Here is an 18,889-nt window from a genome sequence, read left to right on the forward strand (position 1 = left end):
TTTACGGTCTACTGATTTCCGTTGTGGCGTAATCAGTTTACTTGGAATAGTTTCTTTTATACATTGTTCCAGTTTTTTCGTTAAAAAATGTGTCATTGGGCTTCGACATCCATATTACAGTATAACAAATACCCTTGTCAGCCCATATTCAATTTTACACACAGTTCACTGTAATTTCCTTTACTTTATCGTACATATATCGCGATTTCTTAAATGAATCTATTTCGATATCAAAGCTGCAACGAATATTGATAACCGAGTGATCACTTTTGCCTAATGGAGAGCTTATTTGTGTCGACTCCATAAATTCTTCTTTGTCAGAGAATGCAATGAATCAAAATCACACAATTTAACGTGTGAAAAAGCTAGATTTCAACATTACATCTAAAATGTTTTCAACAAAGATTTATATATCATAGCTATATCTCTGGGAGTATAACATATCTCAAAGGATATGATATGAAAGACAGTGTGTGCACATAAACCTTTTTTAGTACATTATGGAAAAACCGCTAGATTTCAAATTCAACTACAAAGTGTTGCCAAAATTACGAATTCAAAGGAAATACAATAAGTGCTGGAAATGTATCTCAGTGTATATATATAGAAACTATCCTGTTACACATTTATTCTTTTGTTTAAATGTCACCCTTTTGTTATTATTGTCTAGCATTATTATGTGCTCATTCAAAATCTTACATCTAGCTATCCAATACGTTACCTGTAGCCGTCCAATAAGTTACCTGTAACCGTCCAATAAGTTACCTGTAACCGTTCAATAAGTTACCTGTAGCCGTCCAATACGTTACCTGTAGCCGTCCAATAAGTTACCTTTAACCGTCCAATAAGTTACCTGTAACCGTCCAATAAGTTACCTGTAACCGTCCAATAAGTTACCTGTAACCGTCCAATAAGTTACATGTAACCGTTCAATAAGTTACCTGTAACCGTCCAATAAGTTACCTGTAGACGTCCAATAAGTTATCTGTATCCGTCCAATAAGTTACCTGTAACCGTCCAATAAGTTACCTGTAGCCGTCCAATACGTTACCTGTAACCGTCCAATAAGTTACCTTTAACCGTCCAATAAGTTACCTGTAACCGTCCAATAAGTTACCTGTAACCGTCCAATAAGTTACCTGTAACCGTCCAATAAGTTACATGTAACCGTTCAATAAGTTACCTGTAACCGTCCAATAAGTTACCTGTAACCGTTCAATAAGTTACCTGTAACCGTCCAATAAGTTACCTGTAACCGTCCAATAAGTTACCTGTAACCGTCCAATAAGCGCATTATTTTGCGTACTTATACACAGTTCAAATATTGATAAATATTAAATAACTTTTATTTGCATGTGTAACATCAAACCAAAAGTTATAACAAAGGTCACAAAGGTTATAGGTCAAAGAAGTAACCGTGTTGTTTAATATGATTACCTTTTTATTTAGGGTAATGAATTCATTGATATATGATATACATGTACTATATGTATACAACGAAAAGATAAATAAATAAAATAAAAAAAACACATTACCTCATCTAGAAAGAACAATTAAAAACGGCCGATAACGGATTTAATGATACAAATATAAATGTATACTGGTACGTGTATACCGACCCTCACTGTAATTGACACAATTTTATGATAAATATTGACATGCAATTAGTTATAGTACGTTATAAAAAAAAATACTCCTCGGAACATGTTTGACGTATCGTATAATACAGGTATAACATCACTAAGTCTGACTTACAGAGTACAAAACTGTACTCGTATAAACGTAACCGAGTACTGATGACCGAGTACTGACCAAGTACTGACCATTACTTAGGTCATTTATTGTCACAAAACGTGTACACTTCGAAAGCTATGGCTTCCTGACTGGACGTGACCACGATCTCCTGTCTGAAAGGATTGACCACAACGGCATACGGGGTGTTGATGCTGACCAGTTTGGACAAGAGTACTCTGTCCTTGAGCCCGTTCTTGGACACCAGATGGACGTTTTTCGAGTTACGTCCACACACATAAAGGTTTCCGTCCTGATCCAGATCGAGGCCAACCGGATACACCAAACTGTTGACCATGTAACGAAAGATCTCCACCCCGTTAGACTGCCTGCCCACGATAGTGTTACCATCTTTATGGTACAATAGGTTCTCTGCCTTCAACAATGCTATGTATGTGTCTGCGCCGCTCTTGCTCATTGACCGAATATCCTGGCCATCCGATCCAAGCATACATATGAATTTTTCCGTACCCACCACACGTGTGTTACCAAGGAAACCGATACCCCATGCTCCTGTCGGACTCAGCAATCGTCCTAATGCAGTAAACTGGCCACCACGGAATGTACACCTTAGAATTCCGTCCTCTCTCAAAGCCACGAAGTACTCGTAAGGTTCGTTACCACGCGTGATATCGGTGGGTTTTCCGTCCAACTTGAACTCCTCCAAAAACGTGTAGCTTTGATCTACCAACACAAGCCTCCGACCGATGTGATCCGTTAGAAGTAGCATTCCGTCTTCCGTGAAAATTCCGGAGGTCAGATACGATTTCCCTGACCCCAGTGAACTTCTTTGAACCGATTTGATCACGGATAGTATACCAGTCCATACGTTGACATCTTGAGTGCCATCTGTCTGTAACACGGCCAGCTGTTCTAAGGCGTTCTTTACGTCGGCGTCGGACGTCACACTGATATTTTCGTCTACTTTAGAGTCCGACATTTTGAAAATGATTACCTTCTTTCACGTTTTCTTGTAACAGTTGGTAGGACAACATCAGGTGTCACATATAACGTTACCGGTGTGGTACTTCCGGTATTGTACTTATAGAAACAGTACTTCCGGTTTATGTACGATGATAGACACAACGGAAATAGTCACTAAAACATGACCTCAGAAACTGGACTATGAATTATAAGTCATCAATACATACACAAACTCTACTCTAAGGTACCCCTAACATCAGGTAGGATTTTAAACTAAATCTCAACAACAACCATTAAAACGCTCATCCATCCTTGTCACCACGGTCATAATTAGAATGAATTGCTCAGGTAGCATGATGTAGGAAGTTATTTTTAAATACTTCCTACAGTAAAATATATCATTACTATAGTTCACAGCTTTTAACCACTGTATAATATATTGTGTGTATACTCTTGAATATTGATTTCGCGATAATAAAAGTTATAAAACTTGGTTATGGCCATTGAATGCATGCTACACAATCGTACATGAACACGTCGACAGTAATGTTTATATGGCAGAATTGTTATTAATGTGTCCAAAGTTCCCCTTGTCCTGTTGGTGTCGTATATACTGCCCCAGTACTCCCAGATTCTCAGCATAGAAGTCTGGTACTAGTCGCCTGGTGGCGGGGTCAGACGACGCTCCCAGGGCCTCCATGTCCTCCTGTGTGGTGATCCCAGAAAGTACCAGTAGGGACTTCAGGCCCGAGTTCTTAGCCAATAGGATGTCGGTACTGGGGCTGGAAGATATATTACAGAATATTTCAAAGAGTAATGGACCAATAAGCAAATATGTTTCAAAGAATACACGAAAACAAACATGAAGATTTCGATAAAAATTGATTGCTATAAAGTATAAACAAAGACCTTGAACATCACATTTCAAACAGTGCACGGAGACATGTTTGTCATGACGCATCGGTTTGCTGCTAAATCTCGCATTTTCACGCATGACTAATCGCCAATTACAGAAATGTATTATCAAGGAAACACATTGGTTGTTTTGTGTGAGATAATGATTACATACGTGTCCCCAACCATCATTGTCCTGGCTGGGTCTAAATTGTGAGCATCTTTAAGGACGTCAAAGATCGCAGGTTGAGGCTTCCCGACGACAACAGGTTCCCTCCTGGCCGGAACTTTTATAGACGATACTATACTTCCGGTTCCTGCCAAGGTCGAGTAAAGGAAACATGTCTTCATAAATATTTGACTATAAATAAGTGATTATACGTTAACACGTAGTAAGAACAGTGACTGTTCGACATCGAGACGTACGAAATCACTTCCGTCTTATCGAGACGTACGAAATCACTTCGTCTTATCGAGACGTACGAAATCACTTCGTCTTATCGAGACGTACGAAATCACTTCGTCTGATCGAGACGTACGAAATCACTTCGTCTTATCGAGACTACGAAATCACTTCGTCTTATCGAGACGTACGAAATCACTTCGTCTTATCGAGACGTACGAAATCACTTCGTCTTATCGAGACTACGAAATCACTTCGTCTTATCGAGACGTACGAAATCACTTCGTCTTATCGAGACGTACGAAATCACTTCGTCTTATCGAGACGTACAAAATCACTTCGTCTCAGTTCGGTTTTCTTGATTTCACCGGCACATGACTTGAAACATAGTTTAACCTTCTAATTTTAAAACTGTAATTTCGTTGTTGCGGTAAATGTAAGTGTGACATACCTGGTACGACAACGTCCTCTGTGTGGAGAGGGAGGTGGGTATCCTCGTTTGTAGCCAGGAACAGGACGTCTGGACGTCGGGCGTACGACGCACCCTTCACCATTTTGATAAAACTGATGTTTGGATCGAACCCCACTAGTACACAGCCAATCTAAACATCCCAACTCAGTTTAATTATATTGCCTAATGTATGCTCATTTAACTATATTCATCACATTATGACAAGTTAAATTATATCAATGAAATAACGAATAGAAAAGAAATCAGGTTTGTATGTTCTTACCTCTGGGTCTAGTTCCGTGGGGACGAAATCTTCCAATCTCCTTTGGTCTCCTACAGTATCAGGCTTTAACAGATCAACAGTGTCAGTGTTAAAAGTCTAGTTACTCAGCATAAGGTTTAAATGTTTAAAGGTAATGATTAAATTCCTTTGTTACATTGATGATCATATGGGTAGTATGTGACGCGTATACCACATTGAAGCATTTGCTATATTACATGACAACTACATGTACGTGTTGTGGAACTTGGCTTTGCAGGATGCCGGTGACCAAGGAGCTCAAATAACGACAACGTTACTCTACAGTTCTGAGGACCTGGGTTCGAGCCGCAGTCGTTGCATTTTCCTTTTATGTTGGCCTCATCATTGTGACGTACAATAGCCATACAACTCACCCCCAGGCCAGTGTGACGTATTCCGAATCTGTCTAACTCCTCCCCCATGGCCGGATTCCCTATGACGTATACCTTGCCTGTAAACTTCCGGTTGTGTAGGTACAAAGCGCTGGCGTAGGCAGTACACAAAACCTCGTCCTGTATAATATAAACCAGTTTGTGGTAGTGGGTATTTTTGAGAAATTCACCAGCGTCTCATGATGAAGAAACACACGGCCTCATCATTTTCTCATTATGGAGGAAAACACCTACGTTAGTTTTTAATGAAGAAACATACATCCATACGTACCGTTCATTTTCTTGTAGAGAAATGTAAGCATTTATCAGTTTTTATTCCCCCCAAAAACCAAAAAAACAAATAGCCACCAGTCGGCCATCTTTGATTTTGACAGTTTAAGATTGTTACTGCTATTTGCTGAGAAGTACTAAAAGGATTTTTTCTTTAACTTTATATGTAGGTTTCCCCTGGCCCCTAGTTGTGCCCATTTGATATTGAGTCCGATGCAGAAAACAAAATGGTGGTCATCTTTGATTCTGACGATTGAAGATCGTTATATTGCTATTTCTTGAGAAGTACTGGGATGATTTTTCTCTACCTACACAGGTAGGTTCCCCTTGATCCCTGGTTGTACCATTTAAGTCTAATCTAGAAAACAATTGCCGACAGTTGAAGTTTATCATTGCTATTTCTAATTCACAGAAAGTTATATCTTAGATTTCTTTTAGACTTCATATGTTGGTCCCTCCTTATTATAAGTCACATATCAAACCAATAACGATAATTCAACGGCAGACGCTATGGCTTGGATCATACACCCTTAACAATTTCTAATGACGAAATTTGTACGTACCCATCAGTTTCTTTTAGAGAAAATCAGTATCCATCTTTTGAACACGTAAATGAGAAATCTGACTTACCTCCGTGGCATTAAATCCGTATTGATGACATGTATTTAGGTAGTACTGTCTCGTGTCGTTACTGTTGTTTGTTAAGTAGTAAACCTTCTTTCCCTGTGAATGGTAATAAATATAAATGTATTAATATACATCGTCTATCAATATAACGCAACCAGTGATTATTACCAGTTAAAACCCATTGTTATTGGAGAATATGTGGAACAAAAAATAGTTATCTCGAGGAACCAATTTGTTATTATTGTACCATGAACGCAAACCGACTTTGGACTCGAACAGGCAACAGGAAGACGTAACGCAAATCGTCCAACAGCAGCAATTTGGTGTGTTATACACCCAAGCATTTAGATAAGAGCTAATCTTCACCGATGCCGACAGCAGAAGTATACACAAAGCACTTTCCAAAGCTTGCTGCTGGTACTATGCTGAACATATGTGTTGGTTATACATATACATGCACCTTAATTATGTTAGAAGTTTGATATGAAACACCCTTGAAATGTTACCACCCGAGAAAGATATATCGAACGTCAGGCTTACTTGAAGGTAAAGTTTCACAACTAAAAAAGGATTCTCCCTGTAATTAACATTCACATGGTATTGTGGCATATTTTCATCCCTACTTTGAAATACCCCGGGTAGTCACTTTTTTGAAAAAATTTGCATGGAAAGGCATAATAATTTTTACATGTAGTATAAGCGTTTCCTATACTCGGTATACTATATACTTGCCCGTGACTTCAGCCAGTTAGTAGCGTTCCCTATACTCGGTAAACTATATACTCACCCGTGATTTCAGCCAATTAGCGACGTTCCCTATATATTCTCGGTATAATATATACTCGCCCGTGATTTCAGTCAGTTAATAGCGTTCCCTATTCTTGGTATAATATATACTCGCCCGTGATTTCAGCCAGTTAGTAGCGTTCCCTATACTCGGTATACTATAAGTAGCGTTCCCTATTCTTGGTATACTATATACACGCCCGTGATTTCAGCCAATTAGTGACGTTCCCTATACTCGGTATAATATATACTCGCCCGTGATTTCAGCCAATTAGTGACGTTCCCTGTACTCGGTATAATATATACTCGCCCGTGATTTCAGCCAATTAGTGACGTTCCCTGTACTCGGTATAATATATACTCGCCCGTGATTTCAGCCAATTAGTGACGTTCCCTGTACTCGGTATAACATATACTCGCCCGTGATTTCAGCCAATTAGTGACGTTCCATGTACTCGGTATAATATATACTCGCCCGTGATTTCAGCCAATTAGTGACGTTCCCTGTACTCGGTATAACATATACTCGCCCGTGATTTCAGCCAATTAGTGACGTTCCCTATACTCGGTATACTATATACTTGCCCGTGACTTCAGCAAGTTTTAGTAGCGTTCCCTATTCTCGGTATAATATATACTCACCCGTGATTTCAATCAGTTAGTAACGGTTCCTATACTCGGTATACTATATACTCATCCGTGATTTCAGCCAGTTAGTGGCGTTCCCTATTCTTGGTATAATATATACTCGCCCGTGATTTCAGTCAGTTAGTGACGTTCCCTATACTCGGTATACTATATACTCGCCCGTGATTTCAGTCAGTTAGTGACGTTCCCTATACTCGGTATACTATATATACTCGCCCGTGATTTCAGCCAATTAGTGACGTTCCCTATACTCGGTATACTATTAATACTCGCCCGTGATTTCAGCCAATTAGTGACGTTCCCTATACTCGGTATAATATATACTCGCCCGTGATTTCAGCCAATTAGTGACGTTCCCTATACTCGGTATACTATTAATACTCGCCCGTGATTTCAGCCAATTAGTGACGTTCCCTGTACTCGGTATACTATATACTCGCCCGTGATTTCAGCCAATTAGTGACGTTCCCTATACTCGGTATAATATATACTCGCCCGTGATTTCAGCCAATTAGTGACGTTCCCTATACTCGGTATAATATATACTCGCCCGTGATTTCAGCCAATTAGTGACGTTCCCTATACTCGGTATACTGTATACTTGCCCGTGATTTCAGTCAGTTAGTAGCGTTCCCTATTCTTGGTATACGATATACTCGCCTGTGATTTCAGTCAGTTAGTAACGGTTCCTATACTCGGTATACTATATACTCGCCCGTGATTTCAGCCAGTTATATATACTCGCCCGTGATTTCAGCCAGTTATATATACTCACCCTTGATTTCAGCAGTTTTATCGTCTCCACACTACCCGGGACTGCGTCCGTACCTTTCCACAACACACCTGGACAGGCATGAAAATAAAGTTACAACATGATGATAAGTTAGCAGAATATTTTTTAACAACATAGTTGAAAATTCAAAACCAATATCGGTATATATGGGTAGCTCTAGTACACAGTGCTATATGTAACATGTTGTAATACTTGATCAGGGACGAACATGCAGCTTCTTTGTCTACAAGTAATTACAGGATCTTGTACAAATTGTGATTATATTTAGCTACCCGTGTTACATGGAGTGAATTTTAAATACACTCAACTGGGTATTGTCTACAGTTTTCCTTATACTTGTACACGACATGCATCTCTAACTCACCAAAACAGTCAAACACAAAGTTGTCTGTTGACTCCATTATTTCTTCCGCGACTTTTGAATCAATATGCGTACACGCCATGATGAATGTGCCGTCTGTTTCTGGTTACGCTAGAACATAAAGCTGAAGGATCACCCTGAGAGAGAAGCCTTGGAACTCGCGGAGTCGGCACAATACTAGTACTGTCACTGGGGTAATCTGTAACGTAGAATTACTGTTGCCTACAGAACTGTCTCGTGACGAAAACTGCAGTGTACTGTACGTGCATTAATCATATACATGTATGTATTGTATGAAAAATTGTTTAAAAATCCTCCTGAATGGTGTATCCAGGGACAATAAACTGGTATAGAGCATGTGTTACACAATAATTGATATTTAAAACCATGCTCATTGACCATAAACTTATGGAGTCTGAGTAATATCTACGATCATAAAATTTACACGTTTCCCTTCATGTAGACCTGTGTGTACCATGGCAAGTTTCTGGAATAAGTCGATTTGTTGTATACGTGCGATATTCAACTATATCCAGTCGTTTGATCCAATGTGTGTATGAGATATATTCTACAGCTATACTGTCAGTTTATACGTCTACGTACATAAATATATGTGTATGGTCTACCTCCCTACATAAAACATGTATATGATCTACCTCACTACATCAAACATGTATAGGATCTACCTCTCTATATAAAACATGTATAGGATCTACCTCTCTATATAAAACATGTATAGGGATCTACCTCCCTACATAAAACATGTATAGGATCTACCTCCCTACATAAAACATGTATAGGGTCTACCTCCTACATAAAACATGTATAGGACCTACCTCCCTACATAAAACATGTATAGGACCTACCTCACTACATAAAACATGTATAGGATCTACCTCCCTATATAAAACATGTATAGGATCTACCTCCCTATATAAAACATGTATAGGACCTACCTCCCTACATAAAACATATATAGGGTCTACCTCCTACATAAACATGTATAGGATCTACCTCCCTATATAAAAAATGTATAGGATCTACCTCTCTATATAAAACATGTATAGGATCTACCTCCCTACATCAACATGTATAGGATCTACCTCCCTACATAAAACATGTATAGGACCTATCTCACTACATAAAACATGTATAGGACCTACCTCCCTATATAAAACATGTATAGGATCTACCTCACTACATAAAACATGTATAGGACCTACCTCCCTATATAAAACATGTATAGGATCTACCTCACTACATAAAACATGTATAGGATCTACCTCCCTACATAAAACATGTATAGGATCTTCCTCCCTACATAAAACATGTATAGGACCTACCTCACTACATAAAACATGTATAGGACCTACCTCCCTATATAAAACATGTATAGGATCTACCTCACTACATAAAACATGTATAGGATCTACCTCCCTACATAAAACATGTATAGGATCTACCTCCCTACATAAAACATATATAGGATCTACCTCCCTATATAAAACATGTATAGGATCTACCTCCCTACATAAAACATGTATAGGACCTACCTCCCTACATCAACATGTATAGGATCTTCCTCCCTACATAAAACATGTATAGGACCTACCTCACTACATAAAACATGTATAGGATCTACCTCCCTACATAAAACATGTATAGGATCTACCTCCCTACATAAAACATGTATAGGACCTACCTCCCTATATAAAACATGTATAGGATCTACCTCCCTACATCAAACATGTATAGGATCTACCTCCCTACATAAAACATGTATAGGATCTACCTCCCTATATAAAACATGTATAGGATCTACCTCCCTATATAAAACATGTATAGGATCTACCTCTCTATATAAAACATGTATAGGATCTACCTCTCTATATAAAACATGTATAGGACCTACCTCCCTATATAAAACATGTATAGGATCTACCTCCCTACATCAAACATGTATAGGATCTACCTCCCTACATAAAACATGTATAGGATCTACCTCCCTATATAAAACATGTATAGGATCTACCTCCCTATATAAAACATGTATAGGATCTACCTCTCTACATAAAACATGTATAGGATCTACCTCCCTATATAAAACATGTATAGGATCTACCTCTCTATATAAAACATGTATAGGATCTACCTCTCTATATAAAACATGTATAGGATCTACCTCTCTACATAAAACATGTATAGGATCTACCTCCTACATAAAACATGTGTAGGATCTACCTCCCTACATAAAACATGTATAGGATCTACCTCCTACATAAAACATGTATAGGATCTACCTCCCTACATAAAACATGTATAGGATATACCTCCCTACATAAAACATGTATAGGATCTACCTCCCTACATAAAACATGTATAGGATCTACCTCCCTACATAAAACATGTGTAGGATCTACCTCTCTACATAAAACATGTATAGGATCTACCTCCCTACATAAAACATGTATAGGATCTACCTCCCTACATAAAACCTACATAAAACATGTATAGGATCTACCTCCCTACATAAAACATGTATATGATCTACCTCCCTATATAAAACATGTATATGATCTACATCCTACATAAAACATGTATAGGATCTACCTCTCTATATAAAACATGTATAGGATCTACCTCCTACATAAAACATGTATAGGATCTACCTCCCTACATAAAACATGTATAGGATCTACCTCCCTATATAAAACATGTATAGGATCTACCTCCCTACATAAAACATGTATAGGATCTACCTCCCTACATAAAACATGTATAGGATCTACCTCCCTACATAAAACATGTATAGGATCTACCTCCCTATATAAAACATGTATAGGATCTACCTCCCTACATAAAACATGTATAGGATCTACCTCCCTATATAAAACATGTATAGGATCTACCTCCCTACATAAACATGTATAGGATCTACCTCCCTATATAAAACATGTATAGGATCTACCTCCCTACATAAAACATGTATAGGATCTACCTCCCTACATAAAACATGTATAGGATCTACCTCCCTACATAAAACATGTATAGGATCTACCTCCCTACATAAAACATGTATAGGATCTACCTCACTACATAAAACATGTATAGGATCTACCTCCCTATATAAAACATGTATAGGATCTACCTCCCTACATAAAACATGTATAGGATCTACCTCCTACATAAAACATGTATAGGATCTACCTCCCTATATAAAACATGGGTAGGATCTACCTCCCTACATAAAACATATATAGGATCTACCTCCCTATATAAAACATGTATAGGATCTACCTCCCTACATAAAACATGTATAGGATCTACCTCCCTATATAAAACATGTATAGGATCTACCTCCCTATATAAAACATGTATAGGATCTACCTCACTACATAAACATGTGTAGGATCTACCTCACTATAAAACACTGTATAGGATCTAACCTCCCTATATAAAACATGTATAGGATCTACCTCACTACATAAAACATGTATAGGATCTACCTCCCTATATAAAACATGTATAGGATCTACCTCCCTATATAAAACATGTATAGGATCTACCTCCCTACATAAAACATGTATAGGATCTACCTCCCTATATAAAACATGTATAGGATCTACCTCCCTACATAAAACATGTATAGGATCTACCTCCCTATATAAAACATGTATAGGATCTACCTCACTACTATAAACATGTATAGGATCTACCTCACTCTATATATAATCCCTACATAAACATGTGATAGGATCTACCTCTCTATATAAAACATGTATAGGATCTACCTCCTACATAAAACATGTATAGGATCTACCTCCTACATAAAACATGTGTAGGATCTACTTCTCTATATAAAACATGTATAGGATCTACCTCCCTACATCAACATGTATAGGGTCTACCTCCTACATAAAACATGTATAGGATCTACCTCCCTACATAAAACATGTATAGGATCTACCTCTCTATATAAAACATGTATAGGATCTACCTCCCTACATAAAACATGTGTAGGATCTACCTCCCTACTTAAAACATGTATAGGATCTACCTCCCTACATAAAACATGTATATGATCTACCTCCTACATAAAACATGTGTAGGATCTACTTCTCTATATAAAACATGTATAGGATCTACCTCCCTACATAAAACATGTATAGGATCTACCTCCTACATAAAACATGTATAGGACCTACCTCCCTACATAAAACATGTATAGGACCTACCTCCCTATATAAAACATGTATAGGATCTACCTATCTATATAAAACATGTATAGGATCTACCTCCCTACATAAAACATGTATAGGATCTACCTCCCTATATAAAACATGTATAGGATCTACCTCCCTATATAAAACATGTATAGGATCTACCTCCCTATATAAAACATGTATAGGATCTACCTCCTACATAAAACATGTATAGGATCTACCTCCCTACATAAAACATGTATAGGATCTACCTCCCTATATAAAACATGTATAGGATCTACCTCCCTATATAAAACATGTATAGGATCTACCTCCCTACATAAAACATGTATAGGATCTACCTCTCTATATAAAACATGTATAGGATCTACCTCCCTACATAAAACATGTATAGGATCTACCTCTCTATATAAAACATGTATATGATCTACCTCCCTATATAAAACATGTATAGGATCTACCTCCTACATAAAACATGTATAGGATCTACCTCTCTATATAAAACATGTATAGGATCTACCTCCTACATAAAACATGTATAGGATCTACCTCCCTACATAAAACATGTATAGGATCTACCTCTCTATATAAAACATGTATATGATCTACCTCCCTACATAAAACATGTATAGGATCTACCTCCCTAAATCAACATGTATAGGATCTACCTCCCTACATCAACATGTATAGGATCTACCTCCCTACATCAACATGTATATGATCTACCTCCCTACATCAACATGTATAGGATCTACCTCCCTACATAAAACATGTATAGGATCTTCCCCCTATATAAAACATGTATAGGGTCTACCTCCTACATAAAACATGTATAGGATCTACCTCACTACATAAAACATGTATAGGATCTACCTCCCTACATAAAACAATGCAGCATAGTCAAAATATGCCATATGAGGACACCCAAGGTGTGTCGAGCTTTTATAGTTAGGTCGGGCTTATGTTGTTGATTTAGGTGTTGTGAAAAATAATTCTGGCCCGTTTAGAATTATTGTAATTCACTCTGATGAAAATGACATCGGCACGACACCCATTGGACAGTTGTGTCATACAATTTTACTTTGAAAGAGATCTTCATATTATTTCAAAGGTCGGTGACCCGAGAAAACCAATCATATGGAATATATAGCCAGCTCGATAACAGCTGACACGGGGCAAGGATCGAAGCGTTTCGAAGGAATGTGAACAAACATAAAAGGGACCCAACAATATTCTTCACTTGAAGATTAAGTTTAAACTTTATCCCCTAGAATAGAATTCACTGAATAAATACAATGTACATAAACAAATCACGGGGCATAAACGGTAGCGTATATTAACAGCGAGATACGTATAGGTGTTTAAACTTGGAAGACATAACGCCTGCCTTATGTGTCCTTGACAGAGGTATTATGATTATTAAAAAAACACAAACACACATCTAGAAAATGTCTGTAAGACATAAATGCCCCCCGCTGCCACTCGACACCCAGAAACACAGTTTGGGGAGGATCGCATCAGCAGTTCCTGAGATTTAATGCACCGGGACGGGACGAACATTACACAGCCAATGTTTCTTCACGTGAATTTCACGTGAAAAAATTCACATGAATTTCACGTGAATTTCATGTGAATTTCACGTGAAAAAAACAGCATATAAAAATCAAATGGACAAAAATTTCACGTGAAATTCACGTGAAATTCACTTTTTTACCGCTTTTCACGTGAAATTCACGTGAAGAGATATTGCCTGTGTATATGCTATCTTTTCAGAACAACTGGTATGAACTAAATAAAAGAACACACGGTATGCCTTGAATACCAATATATTGTCCGCAAACAAGATAGCCTAAGGTTTTTTAACCTCAGATATGTAAGGAGTAGTGGCATGAATACGAGAAAAAGCCGGTCCCAGCTGTGTGCCCAGGGGGATCCTGAATTTAAATGAGACATACTTCGTTGACTATCCTTGGCTTAATTGACTTAATGCTTTTTAACCATAATCGCAGTGTTGATGTATGTCGTATTTAAAAAAAAAAAGAAGTATAGTCATTTTAATGTAAACTTTACTTATTTTACAACAACTGATTCATTGTACCAGCTTAAATTAATCCAATTGTTGGAAACGCCTACGGGTCTTGCTTTGGGAGGAAACCTGAGTACATGGAGAAAAAACACGGGGTCGGGCAGGTGACCCCATACGTTTTCACATTCGATCGGAGATCGAACCCTGCCATCTAAGTTAAAGACGTGTGTGTGCGTGTTTTAGTATGTTCCCGTAACTTTTTTACCTTTAGGAATATCCATAAATCGAACCCAACAATTTCTCGGGGAACTATGACTTGTTCGCAATCATCTTGATACCAGGACCATACTAGAACTGTAAAGTGATCTTGCTGGTTACTGAGGGAAAATGTATTAACTATCTGTAACCCTGGTAATACAGATGTACTAGCCGCAATATACCTCTCGGCTAGAGAGATATTCTCTTTAGCTCGATCGGTTGAGCGTAAGACTAGTAAGCCAGAGGTCCCGGGTTCGATGCCTAGCTGAGGCAGTGATTTAAATTTATCTAATTCCTGCGCTCTGTTACATTGGCGCCCATGTAGGGACCCGGGGAAAATACTTAGCCATGCTCCACAAGCATAGCTGTTACCCCTGGAAACTCGAGGACGAGTTCTTTCCTGGTAAATACTAGCCGCAATATACCTCTCGGCTAGAGAGATCTTCTCTTTAGCTCGATCGGTTGAGCGTAAGACTAATAAGCCAGAGGTCCCGGGTTCGATCCCTAGCGGAGGCAGTGATTTAAATTTAATTTATCATGCGCTCTGTTACATATCATTGAATTTTCACTGGCCATTTACATAGAATGTACATTGCACTTCATCCTAAACTAGACTTTCAGATCTCTGCAGCGTCTCTCAGCTTCAATTTGGTCTGTATGGGACAGCACGATCTCTAGACGTTCTATAGTCATGAGTTACACGATTCTTACTTTTATCGAACTTTCTCGACGATTAGATACCGAAGTAAATATAGCTTTCACATCTCACAATATTTATCTAATTTTAAAACATCGAGATTTATAATAAAAACGACACCGACTTGAGAATGGTTCGATAATATACTGACATTTATTATTGAATTTTTGTCTTGTTTCCAAGCTCTACACTAGTTCTGTCTGCAGACAGAGGCTGGGTACCATCAGAGATACAAGTCTCTGGTACCATCAATGTCACTTTCATGTGCAGCACTCCCAGATTCTCCAGACTTTATACTTTATTAAACAGTAGATGTCACGATCCATAAGAAACTTATAAGACGCCATAACTCAACACGACATAACGAAAACGTGAAGTCGCTAATTTGCGCGACAAATAAATTGGCCCGCTATAATTATATAATTAGCGACTTTTCAAATGAAAAGGCAAATGACATTTAAACCATTTGTAGCTTAATATTTATTATCACAGCGGCAAAGCGAATGGAGTCAATGTGTGAACAACAATCACATTCGATTTAAGTAATTATCGGCGAATGGTTCCGTGCTATAAACAGTAACCGAGACCAGGTTGACTATGGCCGTCTTAGGATTGGTCATAAATACATATAATGCATTCTTACTCATTGAAATCGTCAGCTGAAAGTCTGTGATGAGAATCTGTGATGACGACCAATTCCAGTGATGACTAGCCTCATGCCAGTCACAACCAGCCTCATCGCAAGTAATGACCAGCATCCTTGATGACGACCAGCCTCGTGCCAGTGACGACCGGCCTCTTTGATGACGACCAGCCTCATGCAAATAACGGACACGCTTCATGGCAATGACGATCAGCTTCGTGTCAGTGACGACTAGTCTCGTGCCTATGACGACTGGCCTCGTGCGAACGACGACAAGTCTCATGGCTGTGACAATCAGCCTTGTGCCAGTGACGGTCACCATCGTACCAACTATGAATAACCTCGTTCCAATGATTACCAGTCTTAGTGATAATCATCCTCATCGAATAACAATCAACCTTATGCTAAAGACAATCAATCTCATGCAAGTGATGACCTGCCTCATGCAATTGATGACCAGCCTCGTGCCAATGAGTTATGACCAGCCTCGTTCCAATGAGTTATGACCAGCCTCGTGCCAATGAGTTATGACCAGCCTCGTGTCAATGAGTTATGACAAGCCTCGTGTCAATGAGTTATGACCAGCCTCGTGCCAATGAGTTATGACCAGCCTCACGCCAATGAGTTATGACCAGCCTCACGCCAATGAGTTATGACAAGCCTCGTACCAATGAGTTATGACCAGCCTCGTACCAAAGAGTTATGACAAGCCTCGTGCCAATAAGTTATGACCAGCCTCGTGCCAATGAGTTATGACCAGCCTCATACCAGTGACTACCAGTCTCAGTGATGACCAGCCTCGTGCCAATGAGTTATGACCAGCCTCGTACCAAAGAGTTATGACCAGCCTCGTGCCAATAAGTTATGACCAGCCTCGTACCAATGAGTTATGACCAGCCTCGTGCCAATAAGTTATGACCAGCCTCATACCAGTGACTACCAGTCTCAGTGATGACCAGCCTCATGCCAAAGAGTTATGACAAGCCTCGTGCCAATAAGTTATGACCAGCCTCGTGCCAATAAGTTATGACCAGCCTCGTACCAATGAGTTATGACCAGCCTCGTACCAATAAGTTATGACCAGCCTCATACCAGTGACTACCAGTCTCAGTGATGACCAGCCTCATGCCAAAGAGTTATGACAAGCCTCGTGTCAATGAGTTATGAGCAGCCTCATGCCTGTGAGTTATGACCAGCCTCGTGCCAGTGACTACCAGTCTCAGTGATGACCAGCCTCAGTGATGACCAGCCTCATGCCAATGACGATCAGTCTCATGTAAGTGATACTTTCATGTCAGTGATGACTGGCCTTGAGACAATGACGACCAATCTCATGCCAGTGACGACCAATCTCATGCCAGTGACGATCAGCGTCTTTGAAGACTAGCCTCAGTGACAATCCACCTCATGCCTGTGATGACGAGTCTTGTGCCAATGTCAGCGACGACTGGGCTTGTGTCTATGATGACCGGCCTTATGCGAACAAGGACTAGTCTCATGCCAGTGACAACCAGCCTCGTGCCAATGAGTTATGACCAGCCTCGTTCCAATGAGTTATGACCAGCCTCGTGCCAATGAGTTATGACCAGCCTCGTGCCAATAAGTTATGACCAGCCTCGTGTCAATGAGTTATGACCAGCCTCGTGCCAATGAGTTATGACCAGCCTCGTGCCAATGAGTTATGACCAGCCTCGTACCAATGAGTTATGACCAGCCTCATACCAGTGACTACCAGTCTCAGTGATGACCAGCGTCGTGCCAATGAGTTATGACCAGCGTCGTGCCAATGAGTTATGACCAGCCTCGTACCAATGAGTTATGACCAGCCTCGTGCCAATGAGTTATGACCAGCCTCGTACCAAAGAGTTATGACAAGCCCCGTGCCAATAAGTTATGACCAGCCTCGTGCCAATGAGTTATGACCAGCCTCGTGCCAATGAGTTATGACCAGCCTCGTACCAAAGAGTTATGACCAGCCTCGTGCCAATAAGTTATGACCAGCCTCGTACCAATGAGTTATGACCAGCCTCGTGCCAATAAGTTATGACCAGCCTCATACCAGTGACTACCAGTCTCAGTGATGACCAGCCTCATGCCAAAGAGTTATGACAAGCCTCGTGTCAATGAGTTATGAGCAGCCTCATGCCTGTGAGTTATGACCAGCCTCGTGCCAGTGACTACCAGTCTCAGTGATGACCAGCCTCATGCCAATGACGATCAGTCTCATGTAAGTGATACTTTCATGTCAGTGATGACTGGCCTTGAGACAATGATGACCAATCTCATGCCAGTGACGACCAATCTCATGCCAGTGACGACCAATCTCATGCCAGTGACGATCAGCGTCTTTGAAGACTAGCCTCAGTGACAATCCACCTCATGCCTGTGATGACGAGTCTTG

General features: G+C 39.5%; 2 protein-coding genes across 2 annotated transcripts; both read right to left on the reverse strand.

Moving 5' to 3' along the window:
* Window positions 1-1,328: 1,328 nt before the first annotated feature.
* Window positions 1,329-9,032, reverse strand: LOC117335922 (glycerol-3-phosphate phosphatase-like). The gene is made up of 8 exons (XM_033896206.1): window positions 8,645-9,032; window positions 8,263-8,330; window positions 6,057-6,149; window positions 5,139-5,276; window positions 4,747-4,809; window positions 4,464-4,614; window positions 3,785-3,926; window positions 1,329-3,497 (listed from the first exon to the last, which is right to left on the reverse strand). The coding sequence occupies exons 1-8, from the start codon at window positions 8,721-8,723 to the stop codon at window positions 3,266-3,268; spliced, it is 966 nt and encodes a 321-aa protein (XP_033752097.1). The 5' UTR covers window positions 8,724-9,032; the 3' UTR covers window positions 1,329-3,265.
* LOC117336688 lies at window positions 1,835-2,731 on the reverse strand. Its single transcript, XM_033897299.1, has one exon. It carries the CDS (start codon window positions 2,729-2,731, stop codon window positions 1,835-1,837), a length of 897 nt encoding a protein of 298 aa, XP_033753190.1.
* Window positions 9,033-18,889: the final 9,857 nt, after the last annotated feature.

The sequence above is a fragment of the Pecten maximus genome, chromosome 10 (assembly GCF_902652985.1).
Source record: "Pecten maximus chromosome 10, xPecMax1.1, whole genome shotgun sequence".
NCBI lineage: Eukaryota > Metazoa > Mollusca > Bivalvia > Pectinida > Pectinidae > Pecten > Pecten maximus.